Genomic DNA, 20,719 nt, shown 5'->3' with positions numbered 1-20,719 from the left:
AGTAGGATGACGCTCTGCTGTAATTTTTTAATTATTTTTTGTGGAGTGTGGCAGAGAGAAACCTTGAGGGCAGTTGGCAGTATAGAAACCGTGTGACCTAGGAGTGCTACAGGCACCACTAGTCCCAAACACCCTGGAAGACAGGTAACTGCATGTATATGGGGGTGTTCAGTTGACTGCACGTTCACTGCTGCTCTTGTTCTTAGAAGTGGTGGGCACAGTCTTACTTTGTGAAGCATCAGGCCCTTTTTGAGCATTAGGTTGGCAACAGCATATGCCTGACCTTGTAGTAGTTCTGTCTAAGGGATAAGAGGAACATCTTGAAATAAGGAAGCCTGCCACACAGCTCCATTTTGGCCTGGATTCATATCAGTGTGGGTGGTATGCTTAGAAACAGGGGAGCTTTGAATGAAGAGACAAAGTACGAGTCAAACACCTGGAAGAAATTGCTTCCTGGTGACAGCATATAAATGGGGAGACTGTTCATTCCCGAGCAGGCGTTTGAAAGTTAGCTCTGAGTCATCTAGAGATAAATGCCCCCACACTGTTGGGGATCACTTTTAGGGACTGAATCTTATGTTTTCAGCTTTTTAAAATTAAGGCCAGACTTGGTGTGTATTAACCTGCTTATGTGTCCAGGCTAGACACTGCAAAGCCAAAGAATCTGTACAATATTTTCTGAGGAAATCCACGTGAGCTTTTTCAGGAGCAGGGGGATAAAAATACACATTTCTTGGGAACATAGATTCTTTTTTCTTCAACATGGTGGGCAAATTAAGCCTTCACTGGAGAAGTCTGTACTAAATCACCACTGAGATATTCTCCCCTCCCCCTGCAAGCATTTCTTATTGAAGAGGACAAGTCTCTGCTCATCAGACTTGTGTGTGAAAAATGAGCTTTGTGAGGTGGTGTTGTTATTACTGTTTGTGGTGGGTTAACCTTGGCTGGCTGTCAGATGCCCACCAAGCCTGTCTCTCACTCCCCTCCTCAGCAGGACAGGGTGAGAAAATAAGGTGAAAAAAAATTATGCATTGAGATAAAGGCAGTTTAATAAAAATAAAAAGCAAAGGCTGCATGTGGAAGCAGAGCAAAACCAAAGGAGATTTATGCTCTACCTCCTATGAGCAGGCAATTTCCAGCCGCTTCCTGGGAAGCAGGGCCTTGGTATGCGTAGGAGTTGCTTCAGAAGACAAACGTCCTAATAATGAAGGTGCCCCCCCCCCCTTTCTCTTAGCTTTTATTGCTGAACATGTCAGCTGTCCCAGCTATGTCCCCTCCCAACCTCTTGCCCACCCCCAGCCTACCAGCCTTTGGTGGAGGGCAGAGGGCAGGGTTGGAGAGACAGCCTTGATGCTCTATGAGCACTGCTCAGCAATAGCCAAAGCATTGGTGTGCTACCAACACAGTTCTAGCCACCCGTACAAAGCACAGCACTGTATGGGCTGCTATGAGGAAAGGTGACTCCACTCCGGCTAGACACAATACATATGTGTCAGCATCCGATGTCTTCAGTTTCCCCAGCTGTGTGTCTTCCTGTCCAAACTCTGTGATGTTCCTAAGTGTCTGAGGGATTTGGAATATATGGGTGGGAGTCAGTGCTGCTCAAAATTAGGTATCAAGTCTAAGGAATTAATTTAGGATGAGTCACCCTCTTGCTTTCTTCACTGACTGTAGTGGGAGCCTACACAACAAACTCCAAAGAGCGTAACCTTTCAGACAGCTAAAGTTAAGTGAGATGAAGCCTTCCCCCAAAGTGGCTTCACTGAAGCCAGCATGACTGCAAAACTGCTCTTCTTTGGCATGATTCTAAATAGTTTGCTAAGCAAGGGCCGTTTGGAAAGAAATAATGAATTTAGTTTGCTTTCTTGAAGGAAAGGATATACTCAGATTTAGAAATCTCGACTCTCTTCTTCACAGATCTCTTTGACAACTACATGCAGCAGGATGCACATGAGTTTTTAAATTACCTGCTCAACACCATCGCAGACATTTTGCAGGAGGAGAAGAAACAGGAAAAGCAAAATGGGAAGCTGAAAAATGGCAACATGAATGAAGCTGAAGAGAACAATAAACAAGAACTCACCTGGGTGCATGAGATTTTTCAGGGAACACTGACTAACGAAACTAGATGTTTGAACTGTGAAACCGTAAGCATTGGGATAGATTTTTTTTTTTTGATTGTTGCCCATTAATAGATAGATACATTTTATATATATAAATATATGAATCTTTTCAGACATCTGAGAATTGTGGATATTCCTGTAGACTTTACTTCCTGAAGTGAGTATATTCTTTTCTAAAAATTTATTTTTCTAAGCATTACTTGGCTAACCTATGCCAAGTTTTGCTGTCCTAATACATATCTCTACAGATAAAATCCTTGCTAGTTAATCGATACCCTTCCTTATTACTGTATCTTTGAGGCAAGATATTCACATCATTATTCCATGAATAAGTGAAGTGTTAAGATGAATTTGTGTTAATTCAATCCTAAGAATGTGACTGGCATACAGAGGGTTTGTTATTAACAAACCGTGTGTTTTCTTTTATCTCCCTAATACTTTCTAGAGGATGCCATCAGTTTGAAGTCTCACGTTTGAAGTATGAGTAAAAATTAGTTTCAGTTAGGAAACCTGATTGCAAGTCTGCTATTGATTTCTGTGGTTGTCAATCACATGCTCTTACTTAAAGGGAAAAGAAATAATAAAAATCCCCAGTTTCTCTCTGTGAGGTTGCTATGTGAAAGAGTAACACACAGACAGGAAAAAAAACTGTTTTGGGGAGAACAGTGACTTTCCAAAAAGGTTGGAATTAACCTCACCTAACCTTTGCTTTGTAAAAGGTAGGTGTCAAGGATAAACTAGTTTTTTCAGCTCCTTCTGTAGATGATGGAGATTGCAAAGGAGCTCCTGCAGGAAGCTCTCTCCATCTGTCTCCAGGCTGTTTCATGAAACAGACAGTTTTTAGCATTGTTCTGCTCCATACAGCTTGTCCTGGCTCCATAGCGTTACTGAGCTGTTGCAATTTTTGGTGCAGCAATGCTGTGAACTGGGCCAGCAAACTGATCTGCCCTAAGAATAATGTGTTTTTAACTCAGGCCAGTACTGCTACCAAGTACTTCCTCTAAAGAAATTGCAACTTTAGATTATCTGCATTAAGATGGGAGAAGCTGCCCAGAGAAGGTATCTTCAGACAGCAAGCTGAGGTTAAATAGCTAACTTTAGACAGCTGAAGTTAGGTGAGATAAATGCTACCCAGGTCCTACCAGATGTGCAAAAGAACATATTCTGGTATTTCTAATCATAAAGAATAGCTCTATACTCCAAGAAAACATGACTTCTCCAGGGATTTGGGTCAGAGAGGGGTAGGAAAAGAGATACAGTGATAGTCAACATAAAAAAAAGAGGTTGGACTGAGTTTGGAGCAAACTTGTATGAGTGAAAACGTGAGAGAGATATTGAAAATTAATTCTTTAATCGATTTCAATTATAAAAAGCCAAGTAATGCTGGCAAGTTAAGATAAGTGAAAGGGTAGAATTTTTTTTTTAACTGACAAGCTTTTTTAAATGGTTGTGGCCTAATTCTAAATTAATATCCAGTGTTTACTCAGACAAACTGTACTGACGTCAGGCATGTCCTTGGGTAACAGAAAAACTGCACATTACCCTATTTGTAATTCAAAGTGACCAAGCTTTATGGAAAAATCCACGCTAGGTATTGCTACTGTAGGAAGGCTTCTCTGTAGCTTCCTATGAATGCAGAAATACTATCTGCTACTCAGGATACTTTTCCAGTTTGTTTTTCTTGTATTATTGTATCTTGAAATCTTTGGGGAATAGTAGAATGGATTAAAAGATGTTCCTTTGCTGAAATATTCATATGCAGTATGTGAAGAATAATTCAGATACCAGCAGTTCTTATTCTCACTTACAAAGAGTGCAGTTTGAATCTGGTTTTCCAACAACCTTTAGTTTTGGTCTGTGTTATTCTAGCTCCAACTAACTCATCTTCCCCTTTCAGTAAATATTTGATGTGCTGAAATCAATATCAAAATTCCTAGCTTCTTTGTGGTGTTCAGATGAAACACTATACTTGCCAAAAACTTTTCCAAGTATTTAACCTCTTTTGATATGCAGTGTGTCTGACAGAACTCTAGTTCCAGCTGTAGAGACACAATGTTCTCTAAAGCTTTGTTGCTCTATCTTTTGAATTCTAGCTGTATGTTTATACTGCAGTTGATTGCTGCCAGTTTTGTGGTTTCCTGTCCCCTGTGGGTCGAATCATAGCTCAGGGAGGATTTTTGTTTGACGAACTTCTTTTCATTTTAATTGAGTGCGCGTTTTGCCTCTGTATATCTTTGATAATATCAAAACTCATCCTACTAAAGGTTCCTCTGGATTCAGGACTGATATGGGCTGCATTCACCATGTTTATAGGATCCCTGACATAGCACAAAGATGAGCTGAAAGTAGCATATAACTCTTACAACCACAGAATTGCAGAAATCTGAGCATGAGGAACTTGTGTCAGAACAATGGATTTAACCCCTCACTGAAGTTCTTGATTTAAACTTCACTATCCTATCATATGATTTAGTTATTCTAAGGAAATGCAGTGATAGGAGGCAAAATACGGAGTCTTCATGCAGCATTTTATAAACAGAATTGGTTGTTATGAATATGACTAAACTTATGTGCAGTAATTCTGCAGTCTTTTTGACTCAGCTGAAGTATTACAACAATTATCCGTTGGGTGATTTATTTATTTTTTACATTACTTCATCTTCAAGATTAAACACTCTAAGTGAAAAATCATTTTCAAAGCAAAAATCAAGATCTGTCAGTCTAAAAATGTTTGAGGTTACTTTTTTAAAATAAAAACTCTTCGCATTTTTTTCCTCTTGTTCCATCTAAAAAAACATTGGCAAAATCAAAACGATTTTGCAAAATATTATCACTTTGACATTTTTACCTTTAGTCTTTTAATTTTTTAATCAAAATTATTGACCAGGAACAATACTTAGTGGGGAAATGCAGCTGTATCAACTAGAAATATAAAGCCAGCCTTTTGAATGCCCACTGGAGAGAAAACATAACATGGTTAAATATGACATTTCTTGACAGATGCTTATTTGGTAAATATCTTCATGGCATCCTTAATAGTGGAAATAATTACATAGGACATAAACTGTGATTATATAGTGTACTATATTATACAAAGGGTAAATAAAATTCCAGTAAAATAAGAAACTAGGCTGTGTTGCATAACAAGGGAACATATGTAATGCACTAGTGACAGCTAACATAGGGGGTGATGGTCCCTCTAATGAACAGTAGACTGCAGTCACTGGCCCATGGTTGGTGGGCTTGGATAAGTGGAACAGACAGAAGTTAAATATGTGAAAGCTGGATTGGTAGAGTTACTAATAAATATAGTCACGCTGAACTAGAAAAAAAATTAAAAACGTTGGAATGGCGGGGTTTTGTGTAATTTCTTCTGCAGAAATTGCTCTATCTTTAGCATCTGCACATAGATATAGACAGCACTTAGATGTATGGCGTTTTACTAAGTCTCTGTTTCACGTGTACATTTTTTGCAACAGGTTAGTAGCAAAGATGAAGATTTTCTTGACCTTTCTGTTGATGTGGAGCAGAACACATCAATTACACACTGTCTAAGGTAAATGAATGCATCTCTTTGGGAGACAGTTCTGACTTTGCTAAATTTTCCAAGTCTAGTAGGTACAGAAAAGAGAAGTAGAATAACACTGGGTTTTGAGATTTCCCTAAGCAGAAGAAAAAGACAGTAAACCGAATGTTTCCTCTAATGACAAAATATACATTCATATATTTTGTTTTACTCGCTTTCTCTTTCAATATAAGTGTTTGAAAGAGAAAAAAAATCATCTCTTGGGGAAAGTAATTGATTGCCTCGTCATCTGGAAGAATTGCTGCAGAATAATAATTGGCTTCAAAGGGATTTAAGTGTGCTTATCTTTAAGCTTCTACTCAAGTGCTTTGTTGATTAGGACTTATGTGCATATTAAAAGTTAAGTGTATGCTTTGCAAAATGAGTGCTAGAGTCCCCAGAGGGCAGAAGATTTCAAAAGTCTACTTTTCTGCCATAAAAGTTTCTTATTCTGTGTTTCATCCGAAAATTATGGGGACAGGTCTTTTATTCTAAGTTTCAGTTCTGCTCCTAGTACACTCTTAAGTATTAAACAAATACTTCAGAGATCAAAATAATTTTTAGACTTGCACGGATGACTATTCTGAGAGATTTAAAATATCCAGAGTTTTGGCATTGTTACAATAAACTGATACCTAGATTTAAGACAATATGTTGCTGCTCTAAGGTAACGATTATCAATTGGTCAAATTACTCTTTTGGGCTCCAAAATTGCTACCAAGTTTGAAATCGTATTTAGTAGTTTTTCTGGAATGCCTTGGAAGGGTTGCCTGGCATCTCACCCCAAGCTGAGTTACAACAAGAGAAGGCATATGAGGTACTAACCATTTCCTGAGTCAGAAAGCAGTGATTTCTCTGTGCATACCACAACTGTACTAAGTAACTTTTGTTGCACCTTAAAGTGCTAGATCCAGTAAGATTTTTCCTTCTCAACTTCGGTTCAGTCTTCTGTAGGATACTGTAGCAGTTCTTAGCCCTCAAGTAGTCCACATGGCAGTAAGTAACCTCATTTTAAAAGGTGAGCAAACTGAAGAGCAGCTTTGGAAAGGAGTACATTATTTTCTCTTTTTTCCCATTGTCTCTTTGTCTGCTCATGGTCACCAATAATTGAATCAGTACTGGTACTACAGGCTTTTGTTTGCACACTTTTAAGTTCTTCACTATAGCCACTACGTTGAACTTGGTTTTGTCAGCATTACTTTACCTTTTTCCTATGGTGTTCAAAGTCAATTTGAAATCGTGCTGACATGCAAGGAGGCTAAGTGTGCATCTTCTGAGATCCTTTCTAACCTGACTTGTTATTTGGTTCTATGATATACAGTTACTGGAGATTGAGCACTGACTTTTTCTTAGAGCTTACTCTGGTGAACTTGTTCGAAACTGCTGCTGTACATAAAGTTGCCATCTGTCCTTCAGCTTTCTCCAATTTCTTATTTAATTTCTTAGTTGTTAAGCTTCATGGAAATGTTTTGTTTGGAAAGATTGTTTTATGCAAAAGAACTGAGTACTTCAGTAAAATTATCAATAGCATTTCTACTACTGAACAGCCAGTGGCTGTAGCTTACGAGGAACTTCACTATTGCAACCAAGAGGTGAATGGTGGAGTTGAGAGGGACCCCAAGAGGTTAGCCCCTGTCTCCACCTCAGACAGAATGCTTGTCCAACCTGTTCCAAAAGATCTTTTAGCAGTAGTAGCTCGATTGGCTATCCCAGTCCTTCCTGTTCTTACTACTAACAAGTTTTTCCTGCTGTGTAACATGGATCTTCCTTATTTCAGTTTAAGCCCATTTCTATTTGCCCTGTGTATTGTGGACATAAACCAGAGGTTGCTCCCCTTCCTCTTAGCAGCAATCTTTTACATACAGGAAGAATGCCATCACTTTCTAAGGTAAACAGCCTAGGGTCATTCAACCTTTCCTTCACAGTCTATCTTCTGTAGATCTCTGCTCATGTTCATTACTCTTCAGCCTTCTCTCCAATTGAACCTCTCTTGAACTTTATCTTTCTTGAAGTGCAGTTACCTAAAACTAGGCACAGTATTCCAGCGGAGATCTACACAATCCAGAGAAGAATGGATGTCCTAAAAGTTTGTTTATACATCCCAGTATATAGTATGTGCCTTTATTCCAACAGCATGTCATGCATTTCGAAGGCCACCCATTGTTCCTGTTGGAAATAAAGGGAAGCAAAATCCCAGTTTTTTCTTTTCTTGGGGTGGGAGGTGCAGGTTGCTGTTTACACATTAAACAGGAAGAGAGTCATCACCTATCATCTATTCTGATCATCTTTTACACTAGCAGCATGTCTATCTCTGTTTAGAAAACATATTCAGTTAGAATATGGATTTCCTCTCTTTGCTCCATGGTATTATGCATTACTAAATGAAGTATAAGTGCTTTTGTGGTTTCTGTTAATAGGAATGGCCAAGTTATTACTCTTTCTGGAAACTTTGCTGTTTCCTTTTTTTAAACAACTGCTTTGCTGTGTGTTTACAGCTTTAAGTGCTACTACATTGAAAAGGTAAATTAAAGAAAAACTATGCAAGATAACATTTAAGTAGAATGATTTTTTTGCCACTACAGATGAATGTTCATTTTAGTTATTTCTGTAGCTTTTCAGATTGAAAAGGTCCTTGTGTACATAAGAGGTCCAAAGAATACAAGCCTCTGGCATAGTCTAAGTCCACAGGGTAGACAATAGGGCCTGAAGCAATAGAAGTCTAATAACAAATATCCATTATTTTTATTTCCACTAGGGGTTGCAAAGTTTACCAGTGCATTTGATCCTGACTTTTAACTAGTCTGCCTGTGCTTTTTTTATTCCACTAAGAATTCTCTCATCTCTTAAAACAGAAAATCTGTATTATTTGTGTATATAAGCAATAGAAAGCATCTTTCACGCTGTAGAGAGATGGACTGTGGAAGCACAGGAGGTAAATGATAAATTAGTATATCTTGAGCAGGTGTATTTAAAAATTCCTTTCTCCTGTTAAAATACCATATAAATAGAATGCAGATTGGCCTGCTAATGGAATAGGAAAGAGTTAGAAATATCTTGAAACAAGCTCTGTAGGTATAGAGAAAAGTTCCTCAAGCCTATAGGCCTATAGTCTGCCTGCATGCAGACTTTGCATGAACTCCAGTCAATGATCTGTTGTTTTTAACTGTTCAACATCTATCAGAAGTACCACACTGAAAATTCTCAATTGATGAAACACCTACTGAAGTTGCAGTTGTAAGGGGCAGCAAAAGCATCTAATTCTCACCTGCATACCTCTCTTCCCACAAGAAAAGAGTTATTGCTTATAAATATGCCACTAGTTTTGTTCCTGGTACAGAAAAAGGAACTAATATGTGCTGAATAAGTGAATTAGTAGTGCCTCTAAATTCCATGACTGCCTCACCTTCTTTGGTAGAACACGGTACCAGCCTGTCACGTGGAAGTAGAAGACAAAGAAACAAAAGAACAAATGCCAAGTGACATGTAAGGGAATGTCCATCAGCTTATCAAGTATTTGCAATTTCTCTGGCTTTCATACATGTAATTCCCATAGTAGTCAACTTATCATTTGAAATGTTAGATATTATTGGTTTCAGAATAATTAATACATTTTAAAAGGAATTCAGAAACTCTTTGAGTTTAGTTCATATTCATGGGAGGCTTGGCATAGAAAAAACCAGTATCTATCAATTTTCTAGCACCTGTACATGTTTGTTTATGTTAGAAAAATATTATTTCCATTGCTTCACTTTGAGGTAGGAAGGAAACGCATAAATTCCACAAGTTTTTGGTTTGTTGTTTTTGGTGGTTTTTGGTGGTTTTGTTAATTGCGACTTTAGGCTTTGAAAATAAACATCAGACTCTTTCCTGAACAGAAGACCTAAAACTTACACAAGCACATTCTACTGAATCTTGCAGCATTATGTTCCCCACACATACAAGCCATCTCTAATCTTTTCTAAAAGTTTCATTTCTTCACTTCTTAACCCTGAAAGGTTACCATGTTTTTCAGAGGAATTGGCTGAATTCATTTAATTTTGTCTTTAAATTCAAGTGTGAAATCAGATATTCAAGATAAATGTTTACCACTGAAGCAAATCCTTTCCAGTGATCATACTTTATTTTTCTTTTAGATAACAAAATTTTACTTACGATCGAAGTTTTGTTGCAATTTATCTTTCAAGAGTTGTATTTTGTCCTAAATTTCGGCACTTTTCTGATCAAATTGTTTAAGACCATATAAAGAAAAAAGCCTAGTAAAAGCATTCTCAGTTAGAATCAATATTATTCAGTCATATGAAGTGCCTCTCTGTCATGCTCTGTCAACTTTAAAGAACTTAAAGCTTGAAAATGGAAAGTCCTTCCCTTTTATGTAGTCAATGTAAATAACTTCTAATACCTATGCCTTGGCAATCTCTATAGTCTTCAGCTCTCCTGTCTACCCCTGTGGTGATAATGCCAGGAAGAAATAATCATCCAGAATCCTCCCTTTGCCTTTGTAAGATTATTCTGGTGCTCCTACTGTGAGAGCAGGCTGAACTTGCAGCCAGTGTGGCTTCAGCCTCTGTGCATGTGAACTGCAATGGTAGAATGGAGTTTATTGGGTCTGAATTTGTCTGGAGTTCAGAAGTCTGTTAGGTACAATGTAGGTGCAATCAACAGGACACTTCTGTACTTCAGATATATCTATTTAAGGCCCAAAGTCACAAGAAGACCTGTGTGCTTAAAGTGGGAGATAGGTGCTTATGTCTGCCTTTACAGTTCTTGAAACACCTGCTCGGCTGCAGTGTAACACTAAAGGTGACAAAAAATTACTGTCATTTTTTCTACAGTTAAATGGGTTTTTTTTAGGTACCTAAAATTCTGCTCCAAAGTATCTCAGCTCTGTGCCTTCTGACAAATCTTTTCTGTGAACTGAGACACACTATAAAACCAGCCTTCCTCTGCCTCTCTCACTTCAAAAGCTCAATCCGGAAACATTTCCAAGTGTATTTACTTGATCAGGATTTACAAAATCTTCTATACTAGCGGACATTTTTCTTTTTTACACAACAAGAAGGTATAATCAAGTAACTTCTGGGTGACAGTTCAAGAGGTTAGAGGATGCAGAAAACTGAGTTCAATTTATTTTTCCCGTGAAAGAGGATTCAAGCTTATCTTATAGAAGAAAACCATAAAATGTGAGCTATTTGGGGATGACAGAAGTGCACTTGAAGCTGTTCCGTTCTGCAAATAATTTAAAAAGGGACTGGATGCATTGAGCGACTACACTCAAGTCTCAGCAGCCCCTTGACATGTAAGAGACCAGGATATAAATCCCATTTTGAGATACCTGACCTTCCACCTGTGGTATATGGAGGGCCTCAGCTCCTAATACAGGGCTATTATAGCAGCCAGAAACCTTTGCAAACCCCAGTACAGTTGCTTTAGATGTTTTAGAAAACTGAACTCAGTGGAAAGAGGATTTCATTCTGTGTGTCTTTTTAGGGTTCCAGTTCATCAGCCCAAGTGGGGCAAAAATGTTAAGATCATTTAAGAACTGATAATTGTATTTATTTACAGAGACTTCAGTAACACAGAGACATTATGTAGTGAACAGAAATACTACTGTGAAACTTGCTGCAGTAAACAAGAGGCACAGAAAAGGTAAGTGAAGAGCATACTATTTCACCATGTCACCATGTCACGCTATGTCACCGTGGGCTTTGACAAACCTTCTCCTTGATATTTATTGTGTTTAGATAACTAGAAGCCTTACACCCCACCTGCATTCTTTTTGTGAGTCAGAGAACCTACAGACATACTCAAAGCTATTACATGTGTCTTAGTCTAGAAGCTACTGCTAGTTGACTACTGTTACTTACAAAGTGCTTTGATAATGCAAACGTTTACTCATTAAGGAAAGACAGAATGACTTTGAACTGGTCAGGTCTTTATCATATGCACTTTAATGGTTTCACAGGATGAGAGTAAAAAAACTGCCAATGATTCTTGCCTTACACCTCAAGAGATTCAAGTATATGGAGCAATTGCACAGGTATACTAAGCTATCTTACCGTGTAGTATTTCCTCTGGAGTTACGTCTCTTCAACACATCTGGCGATGCTGTCAACTTAGATCGGATGTACGATTTGGTAGCTGTTGTTGTTCACTGTGGAAGGTAAGATACTTTCATGTATTTGCCAAGGGCAGAGGCATGCCTGACAAAATGTGGGTAGAGTGGGAGGGAGGACATAAACTCTGCTGCTGCACCAACTTGCCTGTGTCTTGGCCTGAACCTCTTAGCCACCCTCCTTCTTAGTAAATCGGTCCTTCTTTAAAAAATAATTTCTCGGGCCTCCGAATGTCACAAGATTGGCTTAAATTAATGGAGCTGTCTCCTTCCTCATCAGCCCGCTTAGAGAGCTTGGGAGCCAGGACTCTGTGAGGGCCAGATGCTGCTAGCACGTAGGCCCCACAACAGATCACCTTGATCGTCTGTCAAGGTAGTGAAAATGCTAGCTTTAATAAAACTTCTCACATATGGCATATTGTCAAATATGAAACAGAAAAATTCTTGGGGCTCTAGGAATACAACTTGTTCTCTCTCTTCTCAAAGACTGTATGTAACTAAGTATTCACAGTTGATACCAAACAATTTTCCCCCTTAAATTTAGTTCATAATGTTTTTTAAATATTTTCAGTAGTCGATGCCTGCCATGAGCAATTTATAGGTTAATTTGCAAATGGCCGTGGCACAGATGAAAACAACACATTTGGCTTTCTGTTGATGAAGTCTTTGCACCAAATGAGTAAAAAGGTGAAAGGAATAAATGTCTACTGTACCACCAGGGATGGGTTTACTATGTTCTTCATAACAGTTATAATTCAGTCTGCTTGTATGTAGAAATGTGACTTATCAAAATGGACTTAATAGTAGCTTCTAATATTTTGGGGTTGTGGGTTTGTTTTGCTTTCTAGTGGACCGAATCGGGGGCATTATATTACAATTGTGAAAAGTCATGGATTTTGGCTCTTGTTTGATGACGACATTGTAGAGGTCAGTATGCTGAGGGTCATGAGCATAACTTTTGTGTTTATGTTCTCTTCTGTATTTGGGGTTAAAATTCTGATCCAGATCTGGGTATAGATTACTAGTCTGCAAAGCCACAGTTTGGTTGTAATGTGACATTTAGCTCAACTCTGTTAGGAAGTAAGATTGCAAACAAAATTATTAATCCTGTAGTTCTTACTCTGTCAGTGTTGGAGGAGGTTGTTTTATTTCAGAGCAACATAAACGTTTTTAATATCAGACTTCAAGGGTTTAATTTGGACTGTTTTCTATATCTAATAAAATCAATTTAATTCATTAAAACTTAAAATACCCAGGAACTATGTTGCAATCCTTAGCGATATCACTGGCAAAATTGGACTGAGTAAAGCTAACATTGCTGTAGAATTTTGATTTTGGAACAATTGGGAAGTTACAAGAAAGTCTGGATTCTGTAGTCAATCTGGGTTTGTCTGAATGTAAATTAGAGCAGGATCTGACCCACAGCTATTACAGATTCTGTCCAAGCACTCTGCAATTCATTCCTAAGCAAACCCTTCATGTCATTGTAGTACCTTGGCAAAGCTGAGGTCTTGAGTTGGATTTCCCGGGAGTAAATCCAATGGAGGAAAGTAAGCACTGGGACATTGGACAGGGCATGTCTTGAAGAGGGTTTCTGGAAATCTCAGAAGCTGGGGTCACATGGTCACATTTACGTGTTTTAAGTGTTCACTAATGCATTCCAAGGAGTCTGTCTGTTACTGGAAAAAGCTTAATTCAGTTACGTTCACTGTGACAAACATTCCTGTTGACTTCCATGAGTGAGACTGGTAGGGCTTATAGTCCCTGAACATTACCCTTTCACTGCTTAAATTGCAAACAGAATTTGCTAATTGCTACCCTGAAAAAAATAGCTGAATTTGTCTTTTGCGTTTATACTATCATTTCATGCATGTTTGGTATTTCTTTTACCTAACAGCACATTAAAATTTTTTATTTACTTTGCAGAAAATAGATGCTCAAGCTATTGAAGAATTCTATGGTCTGACCTCTGATATATCAAAAAATTCAGAGTCTGGCTATATTTTATTCTATCAGTCAAGAGAGTGACTTTGCAAACTGTGACAATTGCACACAACGATGCTGCGCACAAAAGAAGGTGATGGCCCCCCTTAACTGACTTTTACACAGACCACATCTTGTATGGTTGAACAACGATACACTCTGTCTCCTATTAAATGGTCTATGTGATATTGGCTATAACCGTCCATTTTTGACATGCAGAACTTTGTTTTGGGGAGGGGGGGTTGTTTGTAGTTTTTAAGTCTGATTGAAGAGTTAATTGCAGTCAGATTTTAGTGGAATTTATATGGACTAACATTTGCAGATAATAAGATTTGGATGTCAACTGTTAAACCCAATCCAGCTAGAGTAGTATTTTATATGGAAGTGTTCATTGCATTTAGGACAAAATTGTTTAAAACTTTCTAAATAGCTTTGGGGTATGTTGATTTACAAAGCATTCCTTTAAAAACATCCTGACCTATACTTACCCATTTTAAGTGTAGGGGAAAAAAAAAATCTGTTTCGTGATGATTAGAATTGTGTTTGTATAGGGGATTTTTTTTTACATGTTACTCTCTGCTGCAAAAAAAGATATTCTTCCAAAATCATTTAAGCTTTGGGTTGTTAAAAAAACTTTCAGTGCATAACCTCAGGCCTAAAATTCACAGAGAGGGATTTAAATTACAGTGGAACTAAGTAATTCTGTATGTCCAGTTACTTTGTTTATCATGAGATAGTACAGATGAGGTGAGATTTCAGAACTTGCAGAGCACTGGAATAAAGGGAGTGAGATGACACATATGACACAGAGATAAATTACATTTATAGAGATTGAGCTTATCTTTCTGTTAAAATGATATCATAGGTTGTTTACTTAATTGAGTTTGCAGAGATTGCAACACTGCTCACGTATAACATATCCATCAGGACTGAAATTACACAGTCCATTGAAATAAGTGTTGGTTGTACAATACATAAGACACAGCTTGATCCCGCAATTTTCTGAATAGCTGTAGGTCCCATTTTCATTTCTCAAGACAGAGTCCATTTCTTAGCAACATAACGTAATACATAACAACCATTAGTTTACACACACTGTCGCGTACATATCATCTCTAACATTTTGGCCATGATTGATAGCATTTGGATGACCCCAGAAACAGATAGGGCTCTGGAGTGTCTTATTTTTAAAACATCAAAAGGCTTAGTTAGTTTGTGATTTTACTGGGTGAATTTGGCTGGCACTAGTCATGCCCTGGCTAATAAAATTGCTGAACTCATATACTGGAATTTGGCAAAGAATGAATGTAGAAGAAAGTATCAATAGCGTAAGAGAAGGGATGGATAGCAGGTTGAGGCAGTGGTAACGCTGGGTAGCTACCATGCTTGGGTTGACACTTTCACTCCATTATACAATTCTTGAACTTCAGTAGCCAAATTCCTATTCCAATGGAGTCAACAGCAAAAACAGTCGTGTCATCTTCAGGGGGACTGACAGTTGGTTCTAGTATTTATAAGGATATACTCATCTCACAAAACTTATTTCTACCTGTTATATTTCATTCACTCTTGTTAAGTATTTATTAGATAATGTTGCTTTTGATCATTCTTTTAAGAAGCCTGCCTTCCACTTTGTGGTCAACACTCTATTTCAAGAAATGGCTTTTGAAGTGCAGCTAAATCTTATATTTTGGTCTTCTGTAGGAAGGAGAATAACTGTTTTTTATTGTGATCTACTGTGAATGTGAAATATCTTTTGTTACATGATGGTGAAAATGAAGTACTAGCTTCTACTGTCACATCAATTGAAGTTCAGCTGGATTTATCAATGGCCATTTTGTAAACTAAGGAAATGTTGCACTTTATACAGAATAAGAAACAGAAGTGGACTTTTCATCTAACATTATTTGTGATTTATCATGTTGTTATACCGATACAAGAGAACAGACATGGAATGTAACCTTAGAGTACTTAGATGAATAATAGGAGTGGTCCAGAGAGATCACTCACATGAATGAAGGCTGGTGTGCAGGCTCTAGATAAGCATAATTGGGATGCAGCTCTAGTTCTTTTATTTATGTTAAAATGAAATGTTCTGTCTCTAACACAGAAGATATCTTACAGGAGACTTCAACTCTCACTGAGGCCTAGGAGCTTTTCCACTGAAACCTGCAAATCCCTCCTTAATGGATTTATTTATAAGCATTCAGAATTTCCATATAAAAATGTAATAATCACTTGCCTTTTAAAATGGGTACGGTTTCCTCATCGTGAATGAAGGCACTTTCTAGACCAGCATTAACCAGTGCTGGTCCACAGGTCTATACTTCACAGTTTGCTGCTGAGCATTACTAGGGCATTCTTCCATTTTAAAACAAGCAACAAAAAAGATATTCTTCAGGTATCATTTGAATGTTTAGCGTTCATTTTTATATGAAAAGTAATTTTTCATTAAAATATTTTTTAAATCAATTCAATTTCAGGAAATGTTTTCCGTATTTCAATTGACTTATCTGAAAATTGATTTTTTTTAAATGTTAATAATATGAATTAATATTTAAGTGCTAAAGTACAGAATAATAATCTCTGGTTTTCTCCAACTGCAAGACAGCTCTAGGTTGTAGAACATACTGATAATTGCAGTACGTTATTGAGAGTAAAATTACTAGAATAAGCCTTTTCATAAAGTATGAAAAAACATTTTAAATTCATGCTAGCCCATGAAGAGATCACAGCACTGGTATCACACCAGTCTAACATCACTGGTCTGGTGACCACTCTGAAAAGTTGTGGGATACTCACTTTATGCTAACACCAGCTAAACTAGGGAGAATTTTCTTTTGATTAACAAAAAAAAAATTGCAGTCACAATTCTGTAAATTATATCCAGTCTACAGTGTGCTGAATGTCTTGACTTCAGTCCAGCAAAAGCTGTCCATCACGGCGGTATGAATAGTGCCAGTCTAGGCAGCAGAACTTCTATGTCAAATTAAGCACATTTGCATGGGTTTTGCAGGATTGGGATCCTCACAGGAACAATCGTATGATGTAAAGTATTTTAGTTGATTAAATAAAACATAATCCTTTTTCTCTTATGCTTATGTATAGATTTCCAGTCCCTTATGAAAGAATGGAAAAATATCTAGGACAATAAAAGCTTTTCAGCCAGCAGCTAGAAAACAAAATTGTAGCACAGATGTCTAATAGTATTCTGTGCTTCCCTAAAGTGACTGTTTTTATGGTGTCGGGTTCTGAGTATATTAGGTCTAAAGACATCTGAAGTTTTCTAGTTGTTTCACACGCTGTTGCTGAGATATGTTGTCCAATCTTATTACTATGCTCTTACTTAGAAAAAAGAACATTTTTGTCCTGTGCTGTTTTTCCACTGAACCCAATGAAGCACTGCAGTGCTGATGAATCAGTTATCTTAGAGGATGAGCTCAGACCTCAACTTTTATGTTTCATAGAACAGGCTGTCAGGATTTTATGTAATTTCTATTTTTGGGCCACAGCAGAGGGAGGCAGAAGAGGGGAGTGATGGGGAAACCATACCAGTGAAGCAGAACACCTTGTTGAAATTAAGTCCCAAAATTACTGCTGTCAATTTTATTTTAATAATTTACAGTTACCTCAGAGCAGTAGATTACACCTTAAAAGTCTTGTTCCTTTAGCAGTTGGAGTAAAGAAAATAAAGCAGTAGGTGTTTCCTTTGCATTAGATTTAATAAAGATATTAAAGAACTAAGCTGAAACTGAAATTCACATTATGTGGTGCGTCCTAAAGCACTGCCACAACCTGTCTTTTATCTTCAGACATTACATTTCATTCACCCATCTGTTACAGCATCATGTACTTGGGACCTGAGCCGACAGCTTGCAGCTGCCAGAGATTTGATGCCTCTCAGCAGCAGACCCCTCTTGTTTCATCTCTTTTTTTTGCTGCTTGTGGCTGACAAGTGTGAGCAGTATCTTACAGCTGAACGTGTACTAGAAATTTTAAGAAGTTTTGGCTGTGTACCTGTTCTTTGCTAGTAGCTTTTATCAGTGTTTGTTTTAATTTATTTCACTTTTGTTGGTCTGATATTGTATTTGTATAATAACTTATGTACTTAATATTATTAGTTTTCTGGTTTAATTTTTATGTACTTAGATTTTTTAAAATGTAATCAACCCAAGCACTTTAAGCAACAATGTCAATCTTGTAAAATTCCAATCAGCTTAACATTTTGCCTTTGTCTTTTTGCTTTTGCAGCTGTTTGCTTGTGATCCAACGTCTCTAGTTACAACCCAATTTCCATTTTTAGGCTTGTAGTCCTAGCTGGGTTGTAAATTTGGGAAGCCCAAATCTGTTCATACATATTTGTTCATGCATAACAAGGATACAGTGTTTACTACGTGTCTGCTACACATAGCAGTATGTACCTGACAAGTTACTCTCACTGTGCATATTTCACAGCCTTTTTTGCGCTCTACCTGCTAACCCATCTGAGAATAACTGATTAGAGTATTACAGTCATCAATGACTGTAACTTAGAAAAACTCCATTTCTCACTGGAGAATTCTCTTTTACTAAACACAGAGCTAGCTGTCAATCAGCTGATGATACAGGTATTGCACTCTTTGCCGTTTTATCTGTGCTCTGTACAGTCTCAAGTATGAATAATCTTAAGAGCTCCATTTATTCCTGGCCCTTGTGTGAGTGATAGCAAGGAGAGCAATCTTTTTGCATCTTTCTTCTCTCCACTTGGGCTCCTATAAAGGGAAGAGATAATGAGGTAGGATAAGTGCTGGTGTAAAAAAACCCACACCATCTATATCAAAGGCACTGGCTGTTTCTTAGAGGCCAGCACCTGTGGTATCCATGTCAGAAAGTCACTGATTTTCTGTGGTTTTAACACAAAGGTTATTCTTAGTTTTTTAGACATCGTATTCTCTTTGATCAATGAAAAAACCAGGGCTTTTTCCTGTTGCATCATTTCTGTTGCTGAGGTGTTTCTTTTCAATTTAACATGGCACTTAATATTTAAATAGCCCTTGGGAAGCCTCGATAGACACCTTTTTAATTTCTTTCCAGTTAACATGCATGACTTCAAGGAGATTGCTTGAACCTGTCCACAAGAATTACCACACTCCTTTTGCATACAAAGTCAAGTAACACCTATCAGGAGGTATGTGCCCACCTGATGGGACCCTCTGGGCCAAGCCCACACCTTTTTACATGCTAATGATTCTTTACCCCCTAGGAGGTTTGCTTGCTGGCTTTGCCTGAATGATTTAATATGAAACTGCACATAACTCCCCTTATTCCTGATCTCAGAGTTGCTATAATTCTTTAATAATTCTGCTTTATTTGGTTGTTAAGACTGGGACTATTGCACAATGTAGAATAACTTGTGTGCGCCATTCACAGTGGTCAATTTAACAGCCTAATGCTTCTGATGAAGGCTGTTGCAGGTGACAGCTTCACTATATGTAAGAATATTGAAGAGTAAGTGACTTCCCTGTGATAGCACGGTAGGTCTGTGTCCTGGTTTTGGCTGAGGTAGAGTTAATTTTCTTTCTTGTAGCTGGTACAGTGCTGTGCCCTTCTGTAGGAGGAGCTGGACTGGCATGCAGCTTCCTAGCCCTCAGCTTGTACCCAGCTGAAGTTGGTGCTCCATCCTCTAGATAAATCTAACCCTTCTCCTAGGGGCTTCAAAGGAGCAGGAGCAAACCCTTTGTGAAGACACCTTGCCGTTCACAAAAACATCTTGCTCGCTGCAGTAGATAATTAATGAATATTTGCAACCCTTCTCTCCCCACTCCCCAAACCCTCATTAATAGGAATACGTTCCTTAAAGAGGCTGAGCTTAAACATCAGCTTTGTACTTGCAATGGTGTTCATATTTGCAAATGTCCCAAGACAGATTGTTTTCGCGCACTGAATTGTTTCCTAGTCCGCTCTCAACTCTCATTCTAATGGCAACATCGGGGCAGCCATGTTACAGGTTCAGGTGCTTTTCCTGGAGACAATTTTGTAGATTCAGCAGCTTTTGTTAAAGAAGACCTAACACAAGCTCCATAACTTATCCATGACTCTTTAGGGGTAAAGTCACCATATGCTTTATGAATATGAGCATAGGGTAGGGGGAAGAAGAAAGAGAAGAGGAAGAAATATGGAAAGGGCTGTTTTTTCGGAGGCTTTGAATGTGTATATCTGTTTGTAAATATACAATCCCTCTTTACCTTGTCAAAATGATGCAATCATAGTAAAACTACTTAAATATTTTGTGCTAGTTTTTTAAATGGAGTAAGAGGTAGTAGAATCATTAGACACGTAACTGGGGACACATAAAAATACTGAATTTCTAGTAAAGCGTACAATACACGGTGTATGTGTACAGTTGACTATCTGCTCTTTTTAATCATGTACATGTAATTAAACCCTGCACTACCGGCAGAACTGTAAGATAAATCTCATGTTGGTTATTAAGGTTGTAACATAAGAAAACAGTATTTTCTCCTGTTAACATGTTTATATTTTACATGAAATAAACTCCCTAGCTGATCTTGCTTCCATTCAGCTTGCTTTGAATTCACCTGGAGCCAGACTAAGGCTGAACATTGATGTTGGTTGGTACATGACATGCTTCTGTATGTTGGGTGTCTGTGTTCTTACAGATGGCAAGACTGCCGACGCTTGCTTTTTTATTTCACTTAATGAAGTCATTGCATTTTAAGTGACTTCAGAGAATATTTCGCCACCTGGGCAAACTGTCTCTGAAGTGTCTTAAGGGAAAAAATTTTGCATGCAGTTCATGAGTAGTCTTGGTGGAATATACGTACAATTGTGTGACTGTACCTAGCTGAAGCACATCATTGACCTTGCCAATGTTACTGAGAACAGCTAAAACTGAACAGAATAAAAAGCAGCCAGAATTGAACTGCCTTTTGCATC

General features: G+C 37.9%; 1 protein-coding gene across 2 annotated transcripts in view; it reads left to right on the top strand.

Annotated features, from left to right (window-relative positions):
- Positions 1-20,227, top strand: part of USP46 (ubiquitin specific peptidase 46) — a 35,046-nt gene extending 14,819 nt beyond the window's left edge. For both annotated transcript variants that reach the window (XM_054824294.1, XM_054824295.1), the window contains 6 exons: positions 1,918-2,147; positions 5,603-5,679; positions 11,251-11,334; positions 11,651-11,848; positions 12,649-12,727; positions 13,727-20,227. In XM_054824294.1, coding sequence (XP_054680269.1) covers positions 1,918-2,147; positions 5,603-5,679; positions 11,251-11,334; positions 11,651-11,848; positions 12,649-12,727; positions 13,727-13,828 — 770 coding nt within the window. In that variant the 3' untranslated portion in view covers positions 13,829-20,227. The remainder of the gene's footprint in view (positions 1-1,917; positions 2,148-5,602; positions 5,680-11,250; positions 11,335-11,650; positions 11,849-12,648; positions 12,728-13,726) is intronic.
- The last annotated feature ends 492 nt before the right edge of the window (positions 20,228-20,719 follow it).

The sequence above is a fragment of the Grus americana genome, chromosome 4, assembly GCF_028858705.1.
Source record: "Grus americana isolate bGruAme1 chromosome 4, bGruAme1.mat, whole genome shotgun sequence".
Taxonomy (NCBI): Eukaryota; Metazoa; Chordata; class Aves; order Gruiformes; family Gruidae; genus Grus; species Grus americana.
This window is presented reverse-complemented; position numbering and strand designations above follow the sequence as displayed.